Source organism: Pipistrellus kuhlii, unplaced genomic scaffold (assembly GCF_014108245.1).
Source record: "Pipistrellus kuhlii isolate mPipKuh1 unplaced genomic scaffold, mPipKuh1.p scaffold_m20_p_10, whole genome shotgun sequence".
Taxonomy (NCBI): domain Eukaryota; kingdom Metazoa; phylum Chordata; class Mammalia; order Chiroptera; family Vespertilionidae; genus Pipistrellus; species Pipistrellus kuhlii.
The window spans coordinates 16577167-16598052 of NW_023425405.1; the positions used below are offsets into that span (position 1 = coordinate 16577167).

The following is a 20886-nucleotide window of genomic DNA, read 5'->3' on the forward strand; positions in this document are numbered from 1 at the left end:
GGGAGGCAACCTATTCATGTTCTTTTCTCGCATCAGTGTTTTCTCCCCCTCCCCCTTTCTCTATCTCTCTCTCTCTCCCTTCCCTTGACTTTTGTCTTTCTGAAATTAATAAAAACATGTCTCTGGGTGAAGATTTAAAAAAAAAAAAAGGCCATTATTTCTCATTGAGTTAAAATGGAGTGATATTTGATACCATATATATTAGTAAATGTCAAGTATGCATCCACTTATATGTTGTATTACAAGTGGAATATATTACATTGTTTCAGAAAGGATTTTGAGCACCTCAGTAAGATTTATGTGACCTGGCAGATCATTTATGTCTGCATGTATTGTCTTCCATGCTTAGGGCTGTCAAAGTAATTCAACAGAGGCTGTTTCTCTTCCATTCTTTACACTGACTGAGCTAGTGACTTGATCTATTGGTAGACTTCAAGCTTAAGCCACTGGCTTACCTTTATTTTAGGGCATCTTAAGCCTGTGATGCAGATGCTAGCCATTTGCATGATTGCTGGTCATTTTTCTTTGCTTTTCAAAATGGAAAGTCTCTTGTTTTTTTGTGTGTGTGTCCAATGCTTAGAGTGAAAATGCACGTCTGGCACTCTGTGAACATCCTCAGTGGACCCCCGTTGTGGTGATTCTGGGACTCCTGCAATGCAGTATTCCCCCTGTTCTGAAAGCCGAACTACTGAGGACTCTGGCTGCTTTTGGCAAATCGCCTGAGATTGCTGCTTTCCTCTGGCAGTCGTTGGAATACACTCAGGTAGTGTTATGAGCTCTGTGTTTATTTACATTAGTATAGTTTGGGAAGTGAGGCTTGATAATATTTACAGAAGCAAGAGCATCCAATTTGAAACTTATGCCGTGAACTTCTCAAGTGAAAAGTTACCATTTCCGTCCTGAGCATTGGAAACTAATAGGCTTGGTTTTCCTCTTGGATCTGTGAAAACTTTACTAGCTTCCTGGAGTATGGTTCTTCTCTTAAGGTTTAGTTTTTCAGTGTAAGAGATTAATGAATAGACAGAATTCCTCAACCTTGTCCTTGAGACCAGGATGATAAAGGCTTCAGAAGTCATCTAAACTCATTAAATGTGGGGAGTGCCTGTTTTTCTTTCTTTAGATATAAGCCGTATTGGAATTTTTCTGTCAAGTTTAGTTATTCTATATGTGGTAAAAGAAAATAAGTATGTACTTTATAGAGGTATTTCTAGGAAAATGGTTGGAAGGACTTTGTGTTTGTCTTAGAAGTAATACAACATAAGGGAGCCCGTGAATCTAACACATTATTCGTAAAAGTGACTGTTTGGAAGCAGAAAAATATTCTAATTAAGTTCTAGCGTGTGTCCTTGTTATGTTAATGAGACACTCTGTCCTTAGAGAAAGACTTTTTAAAAAGACCTCCACCTAATAGTATATTCTCAACTTGCAAGAGAATTAAGTAGCTTGACATGAAATATAATTATTTATACTATACACTGTGTTTGCCTCTAGCAAGGTCAGGATAGAACATCTTAACTCAAAACTCTGCCCACATGAGAAACCTATTCTGAACAAGTGTACTTAGTTTTCTAGAACACTGGTGAGATTTCATCCCATAAATCTTTTTAAAATTCATTCCTAGAATATCTGAGAGGAAATTTGCAGAAAACACATCTTGTGTGCACTTAGAAATTACCAGCCCATGTAATTGGAAGTTCTGTCCGACCATGACACAATTGCTAATGGAAGTCCATGGAGACTTCTCATTTGTCAGTTCTGATTGACATTGTCAGATATGTGGATGTGGTGGGTGGGGATATGACTGTTACATCGCAAAGCCACTACTTTTCATTGGTGAATGAGGAATGCTCCTAACTTCTCATTTTTATTATTTTAAGATACTGCAAACCGTAAAGGTTCCAAGCCAGAGGCAAGCTGTTGGTATAGAGGTAAAGTTTTCCTTTTAGTTTGAATGCTATATTTATACATTCACATGATAGAAAGACTAAGAAATATTCTTACACTATTACATTTCTATAATTTTCCTATTTAATTTTATTTAAAGGGTTTGCTGGTCAGTGTTGAAACTTTTAATAAAAAGAACTAAAGTACTTTAGGTTTCAGTATTGGAAAAGGTTGTTACATGGCAGCCATCCAGACTGAAAGTTTGATTTGAACTCAATTTAATTAGGTTACTTGAGTCAACCTGAAGTGGGTCTTTGTTTCTTTTCTTCTCTCTCTATGCTCCTCTTTCTTTCTTAAAGAAACACTTAAGATTTTTACTTTTACTTCAAAGTTGGAAACAATATGTGTGAATTTAAAATCCTTCCATCTGATTGATCTAGATTCATATAATACTTTATGTCGCTTCCTGGGCTTTTGGCTGAGATTAAGTATATAATACTTTTGTGTTTCTTTAAATGAATAATGGTAATAATCTGTTTTGTGTCTTTTGGTGTGATATTTCAACAATATTAATGAGTTAATGTCTGCAAAGTGCTTGGCACCTTAATATAGCTGATATTTTTATGTTATCAATTTTTCTTTATTTTTCTTTGAAAGGTTGAACTCAATGAAATAGAATCCCGGTGTGAAGAATACCCGTTGACAAGGGCCTTTTGCCAGCTTATTAGTACTCTGGTGGAGAGCTCCTTTCCTGCTAATTTGGGTGCCGGACTGCGGCCCCCTGGCTTTGACCCTTATTTGCAGTTCCTTAGAGATTCTGTGTTTCTCCGATTCCGCACAAGAGCTTACCGGAGAGCTGCTGAAAAGGTTATGTTCAGAGAACTATTTTTCCTTATTCATTTTTTGCTGCTTTTTCTATTAAGATAAAATACTACAAATTCATTTTAGCTTTTGCAAGTTAGTAAGCTTCACAGTCTTAATACTGAAATGTCTATGATCTGATTAGTGTATATGCATTAAAAATAATTTTGGGCATTAAAACTAAAGCACTGACTTTAAGTAATGAGTAATTTAATTGATATGAATTCACAGTCAATATTCTTAATTGAACAAACTTTGACCAAAATAAAACCAAAAATGTTACAGCTTTGTCAATTGAAAACACTATTTTTTATTAGAATAATTGAGGTTAGAGATTGAAATAAGTTTAACCTTCACCAGTTTATTTTGACTAGTAGCACTTTTGACTTTATGGAAAAGTGTACTATTTAAGTGTCTGCCATGGATAGAAGCTGAGGGAGCATTGATATTTATGCACATTAGTTCAAGTTGCAGCACAATCACAACTGAGTTTATCATTTTTATCATCTTATGTAACTCCAATGTTAGTGTGAGGCAGGCACTACTACGTAATATTCCCATTTTACAGATGGAGGCTTAGCAAGGTTAAGGAACTTGCCTAAAGTCCAGGACCAGGACTTGAACCTAGGACTCTGCTTCCAGATCCGGGCATAACCCGCTAAGCTATGTAAGAGACCTTTCTAGATTCTGACATAATTCACTTTAGTTTATTGCTTCTTGGCCTTTTGGCTAAGATCAAGCATAGTAATTTACTTTAGTTTATAATATTATTTATTCCCCCTCAGAATACCCTTAGATGTATCTTGTAGGTACATTTCTACCTTATTTTTATAGTTTGCTGTTTTTGAACCTATTGGTGTCTTTTTTTTTTTGTATTAATGATTTTGAGATTTAAGTTTATTCTCATTTGGGATAGTTCGAAAAAATATAAGACATTATATCATTTGAAATCCTGTTGCCAAAGGAAGATAACTACTTCGTCTTTATCCTATGCAGACGTACTTAAGTTGAGATAATTAGTTATATTAGTTTTATTGTTTTTGGCCACTAAACCATAATAAGAGGACTTTTTCATGTGCTAATAATAATTGAAAATAGTCTTTTTAATAACTGCATAATTATTACTTGTATCTAGCATAGTTTAGTCATTGTCTTATCACTAAATATATAGTTTGTTTCTAATTAAGTCCCAGGTAACTGAAGTGTTTTTTTTTTGTCAATTGCTTTATAATTTTTTGCTTCTCATGAAGTAAAAATAAACATCAAGAGGGGTATACATTTTATTTAGTCTCTAGAATTACCTTGGTAACGTATGTTCCCTTAATGGATAAAACAATAATAGTAATCATGACTCAGTAATAATGACTCATTAATAAAAAGTTATTTTGATGGATAATGGATGCTGATCATTGTCATCTCTTTAACAAAATGTTCTGATATTTTTTGGGCATTTGTTTTAAATATCTTATTTTTCTTTTCTTAAAAAGGTCATTATGACCTAAGTGTTCAGAGCTTCAGTCATCCACGCTCTTACCGGGTGTTACTGCCCTTCGCCCATGCAGGTTTACATTTCAAGTGCTGCTGCTTTCCCTAGCCATTATTAAGTTCAGTTCTCCACAACATGTTTATCCCAAGAAGTTTTCCTTCAGTTTTGTGAATTGATTTCTCTTGAATGTCTTCTTCAGGTTTAACTTCAGCACTCTATCTTAGAACACTGGCTTTTTACAAAAACAGCGCTTTGGATTGAGATAGCTTGATAAATGTGTAGAGTGTTAGAGGCAATGTGTATATTATCAGTCATGAAATCTATTATTATGTGGTGATAAACCTTTTTTATTTAAATTAATGACCTTTTGGAACTACAGAAAAGTGAATAACTTTAAAATAGTAGTTAAAAAAAATCATGATATAGTCCCAATTCCCAAACTCAGCCTTGATAAAATTATGTGCAGTGAAAATAATGATTTTTAAATAATAACTTATAAAACAAATCTGTGTATAATTACCAAATTCAGCAATTTAAAAATTCTATGCAGTTAATTTTTAAAATAAAGTTTTAATTTTACTGTCTGTACCATTGTATTTTTCCTGTTACATAGTTTTGAAAATTATTTTTAACAAAGAAGTGATGAAGGGTTCTTGTGGGGCAAGCCTAACAGTTAACAAGTCTTGTTAACATCTTTGGCGAGAGCCACAGGATAGAACACTGGTCTGGGATTAGAAGTTCAGGGCTTGACCTCACACATGTTTGCTGCCAAGCTTTATGGTCTCGTGGAAACCATTCAGTCACTTCACCCGGGAAATAGGGTGATTAAAGGAGGATGATTTCTCAGATCTTTTCCTGATGAGATTCTTAGAGAATATGTGTCCAAATTGGATGTTAATTATAAATGGACTGTGACTAGGTATGAAGTGCTTTAGATTTTCTAATGAAGCCCAAATATCTGGTGTAGAACATTTCTTTAAGAATAATGCTTCTACAAATGTTTTACCTTGGAAAATTAGCCAGTTCATTATCATTTAGCAAAATAAAGCAAAATGAATTGGGATTTCTATATTGCTTTGTATAAATTAATAAAGTAAACATGGACTTCACTCATTTCTGGAGAAAAGTTGGAGAAAGAAAGGGCTGGCCTGGCTATCACCATGGACTATTGTTATTGAAACATTTGTATCTTTCTATAGTGGGAAGTTGCTGAAGTTGTTTTGGAGGTGTTTTACAAACTGCTCAGAGATTATGAGCCTCAACTTGAAGATTTTGTAGACCAATTTGTGGAAATACAAGGTAATTAATTCCATCACTTTGAAACAAGATGTCAGCTTTTTATAAAACTATTTATAATTTATACATTTTATTTTATACATATTTTTTCCATTAAAGTAACATTTTATGAAATGGAAGACGAAGAACATTGCCTTACAGATTCTTAGTGAGTTAATGAGACAGGTGACTGATTGCCGTGTGCAGATCAGCTTTTTGGGGATTTACTACTATATACTGTTTGTATCATTGTCTCTAAATTGAAACGTGGCCTTGATCTGTTTAAATGCTATTTAATTTTTGTCTCATGCATTTCTCACATTCTGGAGTGTGAGAAAAATACTAATTCACCATCTCGTGGACTGTCTATTTAGGAGAAGAAATCATAGCCTATAAGCCCCCAGGATTTAGCCTGATGTATCATCTTCTAAATGAGTCACCCATGTTGGAGCTTGCGCTTAGTTTACTGGAAGAAGGCGTTAAGCAGCTGGACACCTATGCCCCTTTCCCTGGTACGTGCCTGCATGTCTTATGTCTCAAAAACATTTTTGGTATTTGTATCTTTTGTAAACTGAGGGTTTGAAATAATCGAGTGATCTCTGAAGTTCTTTTTCACATCTCTATCTACAGTAGTGTTTTCAGGGAGTCATACAATGAAAATATATTAAAAGTGAAAGCATAGTAAAGGACAAGAGACTCACTATAACTGTCTCACTGCAGATTCTTTATAGGTAATTATAGTGACCTTCACTTTAACATGTTTAACATACTTAACATTTAAATGTAAAGTACTTTTTGTTTATTTTTCCATATAATATTTGAAAGATTAAAAAAATATATATTTTATTGATTTTTTACAGAGAGAGAGGGAGAGAGATAGAGAGCTAGAAACGTCGATGAGAGAGAAACATTGACCAGCTGCCTCCTGCACACTCCCCACCAGGGATCTGCCCACAACCAACGTACATGCCCCTGACCGGAATAGAACCTGGGACCCTTCAGTCTGCAGACCGACGCTCTACCACTGAGCCAAACCGGTTTGGGCGTATTTTTTCATATAATATTTGTAAAAGCACTTGCTAATAGTGCCTGATACATAATGTTAAATAAATAATTGTTACTATTTATTGGTTGCTTACTCTGCATTTTGAGCCTTTTAAAGCGCATTTCATGTATTAATGCACTTAATCTGTACTCACCCTCTGTGTGGTAGATACTATTATTTCCAGTTAATAAATAAGGAAACTGATGCACACAGAGGTTTCCCATCCTCCCTAGCAAGTGCCAGGACTGTGATCTGAACCTCAGCAGCTTGGCTTCAGAGCCCATGTATTTTAAATTTGAATGATGGTATTATGTGATCCTTATTTAAGTTTTTAGCTTCTTTATTTCCCAGATTTTTCATAATGAGTATGTATCCCTAAATTAGTTTTTCAGCCTTGGCATCATTGACATTTTGGGCTGAATAATTCTCTGTTGTAGGGGCTGTCCTATGGATTGTAGGCCTCTACCCTCTATATGCCTAAGAACCATTGGCTCTAAATCATTGATTTTCAACTTTTTCCATCTTAACGCACACATAAACTAATTACTAAAATCCATCATCACACCAAATAATATATTTTTTGCCTATCTGATAAAAAAGTTGTAGTTTTTTTTTTAATTTCATTTTTTAAAAAATATATTTTTATTGATTTCAGAGAGGAAGGGAGAAGGATAGAGAGAAACATCAATGAGAGAGAATTATTGATTGGCTGCCTCTTGCACGCCCCCCTACTGGGGGGATTGATCCTGCAACCCCAGCATGTTCCCTTGGCCAGAATGGAACCTGGGACCCTTTAGTCCACAGGCCGATGCTCTATCCAGCTAGGACAAAAAGTTGTAATTTTGATTCATTCACACTGGCTGGCTATTGTTGCGTTGGCTGTTGTCATTTTTTATTTTTTTTTAATTTGACAATCTAAGGGAAAAGAGGTCGATGCCCGTGATTAAACAGTCAGATATTGCATGGTTTAAGATTTTTTTTTTTTGTGGCACACTAGTTGAAAATCACTGCTCTAAATAGTTAGGGAAAATGTACAGGAAAAGTGACCTAGCCTTAACCAGTTTGACTCAGTGGATAGAGTGTCATCCCAAGGACTAAAGGGTCCTAGATTCCATTCAGGTCAAGGGCTCATACCTCAGTTGCAGGCTCGATCCCAGCCCTGGTGGGGGCACATGTGGGAGGCAACCAATCGATGTGTCTTTCTCACATCAATGTTTCTCTCTGTCTCTCCCTTTCCCTTCTACTTTCTCCAAAAATCAATGGAAAATATTCTCAAGTGAGGATCAACAATAAATACAAAACAAAACAAAATGACCTAGAAGCCATTGCATAAAAGGAATCTGAGTCACAAAAATTACCATAATTTGCATGGGTGAACAGTTTTGAGAAGTTGCTGCTGAAAGTTTGAGAACTTGAAAACCTTTTGAATCCAGAACTGTGTGTGTGTGTGTGTGTGTGTGTGTGTGTGCGCGCGCGCGCGCGCGTGTGTGTGTGTGTGTGTGTGTGTGTATGTATGTCTGTGTTTTAATCTTCACCCTATGATACGTTTTTATTGACTTTAGAGAAAGGGAGAGAGAGAAACATCTGTGTGAGAGAGAAACATCACTCAATTGCCTCTTCTATGTGCCCTGATCAGAAATTGAATCCACAACCTGGAAATGTGCCCTGACCGTGAATTAAACCGGTGACCCTTTGGTGCATGGATAGTGCTCCATCTGAGACTCACTGGCCAGGCCTTATCTGTTTTCTTAAGACTTGTCTATGAGTTTCTACTATTCATGTGGAACTTTCTAATGCCCATTTTTGGTTTATAGGGAAGAAACACTTAGAGAAATCGGTACAGCATTGCCTTGCACTTCTCAATCTTACTTTGCAAAAGGAAAATCTCTTCATGGATCTTCTAAGAGAGAGTCAACTGGCTCTGATAGTCTCTCCTTTAGAACAGCTTTTGCAGGGAATCAATCCCAGAACTAAGAAGGCTGATAATGTGGTGAATATTGCCAGGTAAGCTATAGTTGTAGGTAGAAAAATGACAAAATGAATCAGGTGGGATTCTAGCTTTGATTTCCAAATCTGGCCAGATCTGTAATGTACTTTTTTTTTTTTTTTTTTTGCGTTATTTTGTTCTTGCCTTCTCTTTCTCCTGTGATTTTAATTACTTTACATTTTTTTCTTTCTAATTATTCTATGTTTTATTCTAGTATAAAATGATATAATCTTAATGTTGTTTGTCTCCTGTAAGGGAAGTGGTTGTTTGGAGGATAGGACTGGGGAGCACACTTCTCTGTCTATATTCTAGCTTCTGGTTGTCTGCTGGCATTATTTGGTGTTCCTGGACTGAAGAAGCATCACCTGATCTCAGCCTTCAGCTCTCCATTGCATCTTTTCTATGTGTGTCAATGTTCAAATGTCTCCTTTCTGTGAGGACACTAGTCCTTAGGGCCCTTTGTGATGACTTCATCTTAACTTGATTGACTACCTCTCCAAAGACCCTATTTCCCAAGGTTACTATGGGTTTAGATATCAACTTTGGACTTTTGGAGGAATACGATTCAACCCATAAGAAGCTGAATGTGGTTAGAAGGGAAAACCGTTGTCTAATTTACCCAAAAGTTTTCTATGGGTGGGAGAAGCCCTGGTTCTAGATATTCTTTATTGCGACAAGTGAGAAGCCAGATCTCATTATATTATTTTTCAAATGTTTTCTTGCTTTAAAGATACCTGTATCATGGCAATACTAATCCAGAATTGGCTTTTGAAAGTGCCAAGATCCTCTGCTGTATCTCTTGCAACACCAATATTCAGATAAAATTGGTTGGAGATTTCACACAAGACCAGGTAACTGATTTTGTTGTTAATTTTTGGTGCATCTGAGTTCATACGGAAGTCACCATGTCTATGGAGTAATTGTATTGTTTGTGGGAAAAGTCTCCAAGAGTAAGTGTACTTATGTATGCTGGGTGAAAACCTACTTGTATAAAGAGCTGTGCTTTATAGTTGAAGAAATTAACCAATACCACAGTGATATTACATAGACTATAGAATTGATTATACTATCTAAATATAATATGTGATTGTAATGTCTAATGAAACTGTTGCTACTCTGAACTTAAAGTAATTAGGTTGTAAGTGCAACTTCTGTTTGTTTTTTGCATCTATTGTTTCACCCTCTGTCAGTCAGCTCTGTTCCAAGTGAGCCTCTGCACTGCTGAGTGTGTCTCACTGTTGGGAGCTGTCTACTTCTATGGATTTCTGATGATCCGCATTTGTGTTACTTCATTTGATATTACTTTTAATATCCTGCTAAATTTCCTATGCAGATTGGGTAGTGTCTAATCTCTCAGCCCAGAAATATAAAACTAGGGTTAAGTAGTAGATTTCTAAAGATGAGGATTTTAGATGTAAGATGAGAATTTTATTTTATATTTTAGTTAAATTCCATAGGATTTAGTATGTAATGAAGAGGTCATAAAACAACAATTTAATGATATATTTTTTAAACTAATTTGATTCTTTGAGAAAGAAAATTAGGATGACAGTGGGAAGAGATCAACCAATGAACTTGTGTGCATATATGCATAACCCATGGACACAGACAGTAGAGTGGTGGAGGTCTGGGGTGGGGTGAAGGTGGGCTAGAAGAGGTCAGTGGGGGGAAGGGGAACCTATGTAATACTTTCAACAATAAAGTTAAAAATTTTGTTTCTTTATTTTTATAGAAAGCTAACTCAAGGCAATTTAAGAATCTGAGTTTTCTATTAATTAAAAATGTAATTAAAACCTAAATACTTGGTGCAGATTTGCCTTTTTTCTTTATATACAAATGTTTATGAATATATATCATGTTTATTATAGTTTCTATAACTTTATAATTTCTTTTATCTTCATATGACTTCAGAGTATAAGTCAGAAGCTGATGGCTGGATTTGTGGAGTGCTTGGATAGTGAAGATACAGACGAATTTATGCGTCTAGAAGAGGGTAAGTCTTAGATTAATATGTATATTTTTTATTTTATATAAACACTTCCTATATAAAGGAAACTGTTTCTTATCTGTCTAGTGATGATATAAGAGAAATTAGAGAATTTGCTAGCATAAATGTATAAGGCTTTTGGGAAACCTCCTAACAAATCAGAACTCAGTGTGATGGCTAACCAGGTAAACTGCAACCAGAGAAAACATGGAGGCTTGGAATAAAAGTTTTAAATTTGACTTATTGTCCACTTTTTATTGTTTTGTAATTTTGTTTTATGATTTTTACATTAAGGTTCAGAATTTGAAAAGAAATTAGCTGGAATCCGTCATGAAACAAGAATCCATATCTTGAATCTTCTCATCACCTCGTTGGAGCGCAATCCACCCAGTCTTGCTCTCTACCTATTGGGCTTTGAATTGAAGAAACCTGTCAGTACCACAAACCTACAAGATCCAGGTAGAGCTATAAGATACATAGGCATTTATTGCTTTTCATATTTATGTAGCTAAGTTAGTAATTTTTATTTTTATGTTTTTGTTAATCCTCACCCAAGTAAATTTTCCCATTGATTTTTAGAGAGTGGAAGGGAGGGAAAGAGACAGAGAGAGAGGGAAACATTGATGTGAAAGAGACACATCAATTGATTGCCTCCCGCATACACACCAAATGGGGCTGAGGATTGAGCCTGCAACTGATGTATGACCATTACTGAACCTATAACCTTTCAGTCCACGGGCCAGCAGTCTAATTGCTGAGCCAGACTAGCCAGGGAAGTTATTCATTTATTGAATGCTGGGCTCATGGGATAATTCACTGAAAGAAATAATAATGTAGAGAGATGGATCAATCTTTAGGACTTAAAGTCTGGACAAACTAATAACCCTTAGAAAATTTGTATTTATAAATTTTTATATCAGTGTTTGTAATGCTTTTTATAATAGAGGAGATGTTTAAGGAATCTAACTTTTGTAGAGGTATTTTCAGGTCTTTAATGCAGACATTTTAAGACAAGTTAAATTTTCTCTTGGTCTCATGTAGGAGTGTTAGGCTGCCCTCGGACGTGCCTTCATGCCATCTTAAACATCTTGGAGAAAGGAACTGAAGGAAGGACAGGCCCGGTGGCAGTGAGAGAATCTCCTCAACTTGCTGAGCTGTGCTACCAGGTATGCAGCAGGGTGCACTTGTTAGCACTTAACAGAAGAAACTGAACTAGATGCTTGAATATATCACAGAAATGAAAGTATAACAGTAAGACTGAGTTGAAATGAATTCATTTGGTAGTTTGACCAGCCTTCCATTTATGGATAAAATCGTTAACACACAAATTCCAAGATCCTATAGATCTAAAAATCACTTGAAAAATGGATGAAATTGGATTTTTGAGATGGATTTTGACCAAGTGGTGTAGAAACTTGCCAATGATACCGCGTTTCCATTTGCTTCTTTTTGGTTCCCGTCTCTGCCCCTAATAGCTAAGACACCATGGGCATGCCATGAAATTTCTTAAGATTTTGGATCTTTGGAATGGGCGTAAATGAGAATGTAAGGGAAAGCACTTTTTAAGCACTAATGTAACTTATGCAGCCCTATAGTTTTATGCAAGGTGGTAGAAAGTCAAACTAGTGTTAAGTTTAAACTATAGTGAAAACTCTTGTTTTACTTGTGTTTTAGACTTGTGTTCAGTTTTTGATTTATTCATTTCACAAGCAGTTTTAGAGCTAGTCTTTATAAGATGCAACTAGTTTCTCAGTTTAAGTGGCATCCCAGTTCACATTTTATGCCAAGAAAAGCATCATTAACTTCTAATGACATAGATATTTTTGTTATTTTTGTTTTTCATTTTGTAATTCTTTACTATTTTCTTCTGTCCTCTGGCTGTCCAAACGGCCTTTCACTGTAAGTACTAACTACAGCTAGGTCTTTCTTTGACTCATAATTAATTCTTCCTTAGAAGGGGCATAAACTTTATGTGCATTTTGTTTAGCACAGTGTTGTAGAATTTGGCATACGCAGGTAGAAGCAGTGGGTAAGCTTAGTCATCTAAGTAAGCTGAGGGAGTTAGGCAGGTGAAGTAAGAGACTGAAGCCAGATCAGACACAAAGGTAGGGAAGGGGGAGAGGAGAGGCTGATAACTAGAGAGCACTTGCCCTGCTCTCAGTTCCCTGGTCTTTTTCATGTTGGAATGCAGGCCCTGGTTTGCCAGATCCTCAGGTTTTAAAACACTGTACTGGCCAAACAAAACATGTCTATACCCTCAGCCTGCCAATTTATTAAATATTGCTCTGTGACTTTGCTACTCAAAACGTGGTCCAACATCAACAGCATCACCACCTGGGAGCTAAGGCCCCACTCCAGACCTGCTGAGTCAGAATTTGCATGTTAGGAAGAAGAATTGGTCCATTTTTAATGAAAGGTGCTTCCTTTACCTGTAGGTTTATGCTTGAAAGTCAAACATCTCTAAAGAGAGCTTGTTTGTTTAAATAAGTGTAATAAAGTGAAATATTTTGGTCTTATCGATACCTTCATCATCCAACAATACAAGACTTTGTGGGTGAAAAAGTGGAAACTGAGCCTTGTGCCTATGCTCTCTTTTTATTTTTTCATTTGTTTACTTTATAATACTTTTATTAAGAGTGAACCCATATTAGTATTTTTAAACTGGAAGCAACGGGGAACTGAAGTACCAAAGGCAATCCATTAGGGATCCTATATACTAGACAACTCCCCTTAAATTTTCTTATTGCTCTTATATAATCAATATGTAATATTTAAGCAAAACTGAATTTCTTATTAAGCAAACATTTTTGCATACGTTCCCTTCTTTCTGTGCTTTTATCTTTTGTTGGACTTGCAGCAATTCTGCTCGCATAGCTTTATCTTCCGGTGCTATCTCCTGAGTTTTCTTAAGAGCAGCCAATGCTTGATGTATTCTTTTAATGCTTGCATCTGTAGTACAGAACTTTGCTATTTGATTGGTGTATTTCAAGAGCCTCCAAACAATTGTCAATTGCTCCCTGTCAATTTGATATCTTCAGTTTACAAGCATCAGTGTTCGGCATGCAGCTTAAAGCTACAGGTTGCAGCTTTGATCTCTCTGCTTTCTCATTTACAGTCTTTGAACCTTCCACAAATCTTAAAACTTTTGTATATGTTTTAATGACTATCTCCCAGTTCTGGATTGAGACAAATATTTCTAATGTTTTTTCCCCTTTTTTTATTGAATTTATTAGGGTGACATTGGTGTACAATTTTATAATACATCACCTGTATATTGTCCTAATGTTGTTGTTTTTTTAATTTATTTTTAATATATATATTTTATTGATATTTTACAGAGAGGAAGAGAGAGAGTTAGAGAGTTAGATACATTGATGAGAGAGAATCATCGATCAGCTGCCTCTTATACACCCCTTACTGGGGATGTGCCTGCAACCAAGGTACATGCCCTTGACCGGAATCAAAGTTCGCAGTCCGATGCTCTGTCCATTGAGCCAAACCGGTTTCAGCCCAATGTTTTTTTTTAAGTCTTCTCTTATTAATGGTATTTTATCTACATCTTTTAAATCTGTACCTACGTCCTCAGGGAAATCTGGATGACTGTCACCAGAGCCATCTTTTAGGAATATTCCCCAGTCATCCCCTTCCTTCAGTTCTCTGCATTCTGCAATAATGCACAATTTGGCAGGTTTTTCACTTTTCATTTCTACATTTTCCAGAATTCTTACCACACCCATTCCTTTAATAACTTGGCTAGCTACCATGCTTCCCATCCAATGAGGAGTTGGAACTGTTGTGATAAAGAGCTGAGAACCATTTGTACTGCAGCCTGCATTTGCCATGCTTATATTAAAATTTTTATCTATAAATTTTTCACTCTATATACTTTTTTCACCTGTCCCATTCTGGTTTGAGAGGTTTCCACCCTGAATCATAAATGTCTTAATAATTCAATGAAATGGGCATCCTTTGAAATGGAGAGGTTGCCCAGTGGTGAGTCCAATGGCTCTTTTCTTCTGTACACAATACATGAACATTTTCTGCAGTTTTGGGTACAATATCTGCAAACAATTCTAAGATAATTTGACCAACTCACTTGCCTCCCGAAGAATACTTAGTGGTTACTGGCTTTCGAGGGCTTAGCTTGGGGGAGAGCGGGGGGTGAGCATGACATTTTGACTTGCTGGTGCCTTTGGAAGCGGGCTCAGCACCTTGGGGACGCGGGCATCTGAAACCCAGGAGCAGCTGCCGGCGAAGACTAGGCGGCTGCTCTGTTCTTTGTAAGGATGGAGAGTTTTCCCACCTGGCCTTGCTGTGAGGACTCACTTTTTGTGTCCTTCTCCCGGAATAGCATTACCTTTCCCACATCTTTAAGGATCTGTTCCTGTATCTTCTTAACTGGCCATTTAATACAAATAACTGGTTTTTGTTTTGTCATGATAAGTTCAAATTAGCTTATCAAATTTTCATTTGCTTATAGAGCATTAAAACAATGTCAAGGTTGTTTGAAAAACAAGAATACATGTTTAACAACTATTTTTTACCTTGTGTTCCTTATCTTTTTTCTTGTGTACATATACTGTTTATTTGGTTATTCTCTCGGTGTATAAACTTACTGTGCAGCTACAATATAAATTACATTTTGGTTATTTACAGGTGTCCTCCCCTACTCCCCCTGCCCCCCGCTTTGTATTATTAAGAATATATTTCTAGATATGGATTTACAGCCAGCTATCAATTTGTTTTATGTATTTACAGTGAACACTGATTTGGCTAATATTGAACCATTGCTACTAGGGAAAACTGGGTCAGAATCTTGCAAGCCCCTGGTTTCAACATTTTTGTCAACTGATGGATAACTTTGTTTTATGTGTGTTTCTGTTTACATATACAATTTCATATGTCCTTACTGTTAACTTATTAACATTGAACTCACGGCCAGCAGCACTACAACTTGTGCCTGAAGGAAGCTTACCTAACACCGGTAACTTCTCTGTAAGGCCCAGCACAGCCTTTCCCCGCTAGAAACACCACACATCACTCCAGCACTGTGCTGAGGGGCCGTTTTAACTAGGAAAAGCACTAACTAAAAGCACAAAGCAGACTAGGGGAAGGACACTTATTTAAGGCTATTATGGATTCTATAATACAATTTGCATTGCTCTATTTAGTCTTAGCTGAGAGCATGCAAACTATGCGACTCAACTTTTTTTGCTGCTTGATGCCTTTCCATGAATGATGGCAAAAGCATGAGAGTATTGGTTTTGGAGTTATAAATAAATTTTTCACGTAGATGAATTTGCAAGTGCAGACTGTGTAAATAATGAGTATAGACTGTGTTGGGTCAAAGGACATGAATAGTTTTACGACTTCATATTTTAATTCTGAAGTAATCATAACAATTAGAGTTCTTAAATGGTGCCTGGTACATGGAAAACATTGAATAAATAGTTATAAAATGAATTACTCGTGAATGAAAGTTTTCACTACCATTTTGCTAAATACTGGGATTTACTCTTTGCATTTAAAAATGATGCTGATTTTTCAGTAGAGGCCTATCTTATTGCCTTAGTGCTCTCAAATTACTGAACATTTTTCTTTGATTCCTGGCTATTTTTATTTTTTTCTCATGCAAAATGTTTTTTGCCATTTTATCTATTTGGATCTCTTGATGATATTCATATTCATATTTAGTGGAGATCGTTATATATATTATAGCTATTCACTTTTTATTATATTTGATATACAAGCTTTTTTTCCTTATTCAATTATTTTCTGTTAAATTTTATTTAGAGTTTATATTCGTTATTTAGTTGAATCTGTACCTCTTTGTAATTTTTCCATTGCTTCAATCCTGGTAAGTTTATTATTTTTCTGGGAAGTTGGGATAAAATAACTATAGTTTCCCAACTTACTTCCAAGTAATTTGCTACTATTAATAGTAAAAATACTAAAAATTGTTAATTAGCTATATGTATTAATAAATATATTTAGGGTGATTTCAAGATTAGTCCTATAGCAATGTCTTCATCACTCAATTGTATCTTAATGTATCGTTTTTAATTAAGGTGCTAGAGACTGCTTATAACTCTCTCAGCTTCTAAGTTTTATGCTTGTGTTTATCCATTTAGCTTGAGTTGGTGGTGGATCTTAGTTTCCACTTATGGTAGTAGATCTAAGCTTACATTTTATCTTAAGATGTATAACAAAAACAAAACATTGACTTGGGGATTCTCTTATTTTCATTTTTAAGGTGATATATCAATTATGTGCATGCTCTGATACATCTGGTCCTACTATGAGATATTTGAGAACCAGCCAGGATTTCTTATTTTCTCAGTTGCAACATTTACCTTTTTCTAACAAAGGTAGGACATTATTTTTTCTTAAATTTGCAAAGTCCATGTTGAATGGTTTTACTTATGTAACACTTTGGGGTTGTAATTACAATTGTGGAAGTCTGTGTTCTTTTGGCTACTTGCTTGTTACTTTGGGTTGCTTTTGTAATTTGTGCTAAGTTAAGATCAATGTTTTAGCTGTTAGCACAAAATTATTTTAAAACATAGTCTGTCAGCCCAGCTGGAGTGGTTCAGTGGTTGAGCATCGACCTATGAACCAGAAGGTCACAATTTGATTCCTTGTCAGGGCACATTCTCGGGTTTCAGGCTCAGTTACCAGTAGGGGGCATTGCAGGAGGCCGCCGATCTATGATGTTCCTCTCTCATCAGTGTTTTTATTTCTCTGTGCCTCTCCCTTCCTCTCTTGCTAAAATAATCAATAAAAACATTTTTAAAAATTTAATATTGGAAGAAAATAGTCTGTCAGATCATTTTCCTAATAAATAAAAATTTAAAATTGTATTGAAGGCTAAAAAAATATTTATATAAGAACATCCTGGAATTTAGATTAAAAAAATATATATGTTATATATACATATATGTTTTATATATATATAGATATATATAAAACATATATGTATATATAATATATATATTTTATATATATATAAATATATATATATTTTTATTGATTTCAGAGAGAAAGGATGTGAGAGAGAGAGAGATAGAAACATTAATGATGAGAGAGAATCACTTATTGGCTGCCTCCTGCATGCCTCCCACTGGGGATCAAGCCCAAAACCTGGGCATATGCCTTGACCGGAATCGAACCAGTGACCTCCTGGTTCCTGGGTTTTCGCTTAACCGCTGAGCCACACCCAGCCGGGCTAGATTATTTTTACTTACTTACTTATTTATTTATTTATTATTTTTTTAAAATAAATATTTTTTCAGATTATTACAATTGTTTCTCTTTTTTCTCCCCATAATTCCCCTCCACCCAGTTCCCACCCCACCCTCTGCCCTTACTCCTCCCCCCACTGTCTTTATCCATAGGTGTACGATTTAAAAAAAAAAAATCTATTTTATTGATTTTTCACAGAGAGGAATGGAGAGAGATACAGAGTTAGAAACATCAATGAGAGAGAGTCATCGATCAGCTGCCTCTTGCACGCCCCCTACTGGGGATGTGCCCGCAACCCAGGTACATGCTCTTGACCGGAGTCGAACCTGGGACCTTTCAGTCTGCAGGCCGACGCTCTACCACTGTGCCAAACCGGTTTCGGCAGGTGTACGATTTTTGTCCAGTCTCTTTCTGCACCCCCAACACCCGTTCCCTGCGAGAATTGTCAGTCCACTCCCTTTCTATGCCCCCCCTGATTCTATTATATTCACCAGTTTATTCTGTCCATCAGATTTTTTATTCACTTTTTTCTTTTTTAATTATACAGAGATAAATTATTGTGTTGCCAATTTTCATAAATAATTATCTATGTTGCATGGGAATATATCTGAAAAGTTATGGTATTTAGGTCTGTTCTGATCTTGTATTATTTTTTGGGAAACTATACTATGTATTTAATTTCCAGAATATGAAATATCTATGTTGAACCAGATGTCATGGCTGATGAAGACTGCCTGCATAGAACTAAGGGTAACGTCTCTGAATCGTCAGCGGTCACACACCCAGAGGCTCCTACACCTCTTGCTGGATGACATGCCAGTGAAACCATACTCAGGTGAACATGTGAATGTTGACATTGTTTTATTGTGCTGCTAACTGGTCTGGGTGAATGCAGGCACAAATCTGAATCTCGTGCTTCCTATGTGATTGTAGGCCAAGCAAGTTCTTTCCACCTTGCTTAAAACGTAGAATTTTTTTTCTTAAAACACAAAATTTGAAAATCATCCCGTAATTGTCATTTTATTATTGTTAGAAGCATCCAAATTTTGCTGTAATCATATACACAAATATTCAGTGGAATTTGTCCATAGAGCAAGCATGACCCAAGGTATTTTTTAAAAATATATTTTTACTAGAGGTCTGGTGCACGATTCATGCACTGGTGGGGTCCCTCAGGCTGGCCTGTGCCCTGTCGCAATCTGGGACCCCTCAGGGGATGTCAGATAGCCAGTTTCAGCCCAATCCCTGCAGCCCCGATCCAGACAGGAAGGAGCCCGATTCTTGCAGGCCCCATTCAGTCAGGAAGGAGCCTGATCCTGTGTGTTGAGTGTCTGTCCCCTGGTGGTCAGTGTGTGTCATAGCGACTGGTTGACCAGTCATTTGGTTGTCTGGTTGCTTGATTGGGTCCTGCTTCTTTGGAGTTCTGATTGTCCTCTTTATAATTGTGAAGTGGATCCCAGAGGGACAGAAAGAACTAGAGGAATGTTGTTGGTATGTCCTCATCATCTTTGCATTTTAATTATCTCTTTGCAAAGGGCTCTTTGACCTAGTAACAATGACCTAGAAATAAAATACTTTATGCTTGTTATTTTCAAAAAAATTTACAAGTATGTTGTTCTTTTTCTGACCTGTTGTTATTGATGTTCCAACAGATGGTGAAGGAGGAGTAGAAGATGAAAATAGGTCTGTCTCTGGGTTCCTTCACTTTGACACGACTACAAAAGGTATAGCCTTTTGAATTCATGATAAATTTATAGATATATATTTAAATTGCTTAAAATTTCTAGAAATATTATGCCCATGTCTTCAAATTCTTAACTGGTATAGAAAAGCTGTATAAAGGATTGTCATCCAAAATATGTTATAAGTAGGATGACAGGATGGGAAAAAAAATATTTTTGCAAATGGATGTATTAAAAATAAAATTAGGTTTATTTAATATTCCAGACTGATGCCCTTTTTGAACTTAGCACTCACTAGCTTTGAGTATGGTGGTTTCCTCTTCTCCACTGTCCCAAGTAAACTTGAACTATTTTTTATTACTTACAGTACGTCGAAAAATTTTAAGTATTCTTGACTCAATTGACTTCAGTCAGGAGATTCCTGAGCCTTTGCAGTTGGATTTCTTTGATCGGGTCCAGATTGAACAAGTAATAGCAAATTGTGAACACAAGAATTTACGGGGACAGACAGTCTGCAATGTTAAGGTAAGGATGATTTTCAAGTGTGTGCAGACTGAATTATCAGACAAAAATACAATTGTGCAATTATTGTTTTCTGATAGAATACTGGTTTATTGGACTGTGGTTTTTAGTTTTCAAATAGTTGAGAAGTCAAACTGAATAGACCACACTACCTTTACCTGTTTAAAAAGTTTCTCATCACCTGTCTCTTAATAGTCGTGCCATCAAGTTATAACTATGGAGTGTATGGTTTTTTAATATATAATTTTAAAACTTTATTTAAAATGTTATTGGATTTATAGCATATTTATGTTCATCATCTGTCACAAAATTGCATTTTGTGAATATAGGTTTAAAGTGGAGGAATATATCTATATAGGTCTAAAGTGGAGGAATTTATCTAGGATTAAACAAATAAATGAATTTATCAGTTAAATTCTAATTTATAACTAGAGGCTTGGTGCACGGATTTGTGTACCAGTGGGGTCCCTTGGCCTGGCCTGTGGGATCGGGCCGAAACCAGTTCTCTAACAGCTCCCGAGGGGTCCTGGATTGCAAGAGAGTGCAGGCTGGGCCAAGGGACCCCACTGGTGCATGATCAGGGCAGGGGAGGGATGCAGGAGGTTGGCCAGCTGGTGAGGGAACAGGGTAGAGCTCCAGGGCGTGTCCAGCTCGTCTCAGTCCTGATTGGCTGGACCCCAGAAGCAAACTAACTTATCAGTTATAGTGTCTGCCCCTTGGTGGTCAGTGCATATCATGGGGAGCAGTTGAGCTGCCTTAGCATATCATTAGCATATTATGCTTTGATTGGTTGAACAGACAACTGGACACTTAGCATATTAGGCTTTTATTATATAGGATAATTAGGCAGGATGCATTCTTATTATGATAAACTTTATCATCTTTATCTTTCTCATCCCTGCCCCCTGCTATGGA

At 36.2% G+C, this 20886-nt stretch overlaps 1 protein-coding gene and 1 pseudogene across 2 annotated transcripts in view; one reads left to right on the forward strand and one right to left on the reverse strand.

The window, feature by feature from the left end:
• NUP205 (nucleoporin 205) overlaps positions 1–20886 on the forward strand; it is a 68969-nt gene that overhangs the window by 22589 nt on the left and 25494 nt on the right. For both annotated transcript variants that reach the window (XR_004986269.1, XM_036427854.1), the window contains exons 13-26: positions 581–763; positions 1878–1928; positions 2542–2751; positions 5431–5530; positions 5881–6018; positions 8366–8555; positions 9269–9389; positions 10450–10531; positions 10820–10984; positions 11567–11691; positions 16779–16893; positions 18453–18602; positions 19420–19491; positions 19817–19974. Coding sequence is in view for 1 of the 2 variants with exons in the window: in XM_036427854.1 (XP_036283747.1) it covers positions 581–763; positions 1878–1928; positions 2542–2751; positions 5431–5530; positions 5881–6018; positions 8366–8555; positions 9269–9389; positions 10450–10531; positions 10820–10984; positions 11567–11691; positions 16779–16893; positions 18453–18602; positions 19420–19491; positions 19817–19974 (1860 nt within the window). In the remaining variant the exon portion in view is untranslated. The remainder of the gene's footprint in view (positions 1–580; positions 764–1877; positions 1929–2541; positions 2752–5430; positions 5531–5880; positions 6019–8365; positions 8556–9268; positions 9390–10449; positions 10532–10819; positions 10985–11566; positions 11692–16778; positions 16894–18452; positions 18603–19419; positions 19492–19816; positions 19975–20886) is intronic.
• On the reverse strand, positions 13319–14699 carry LOC118714510 (annotated as a pseudogene).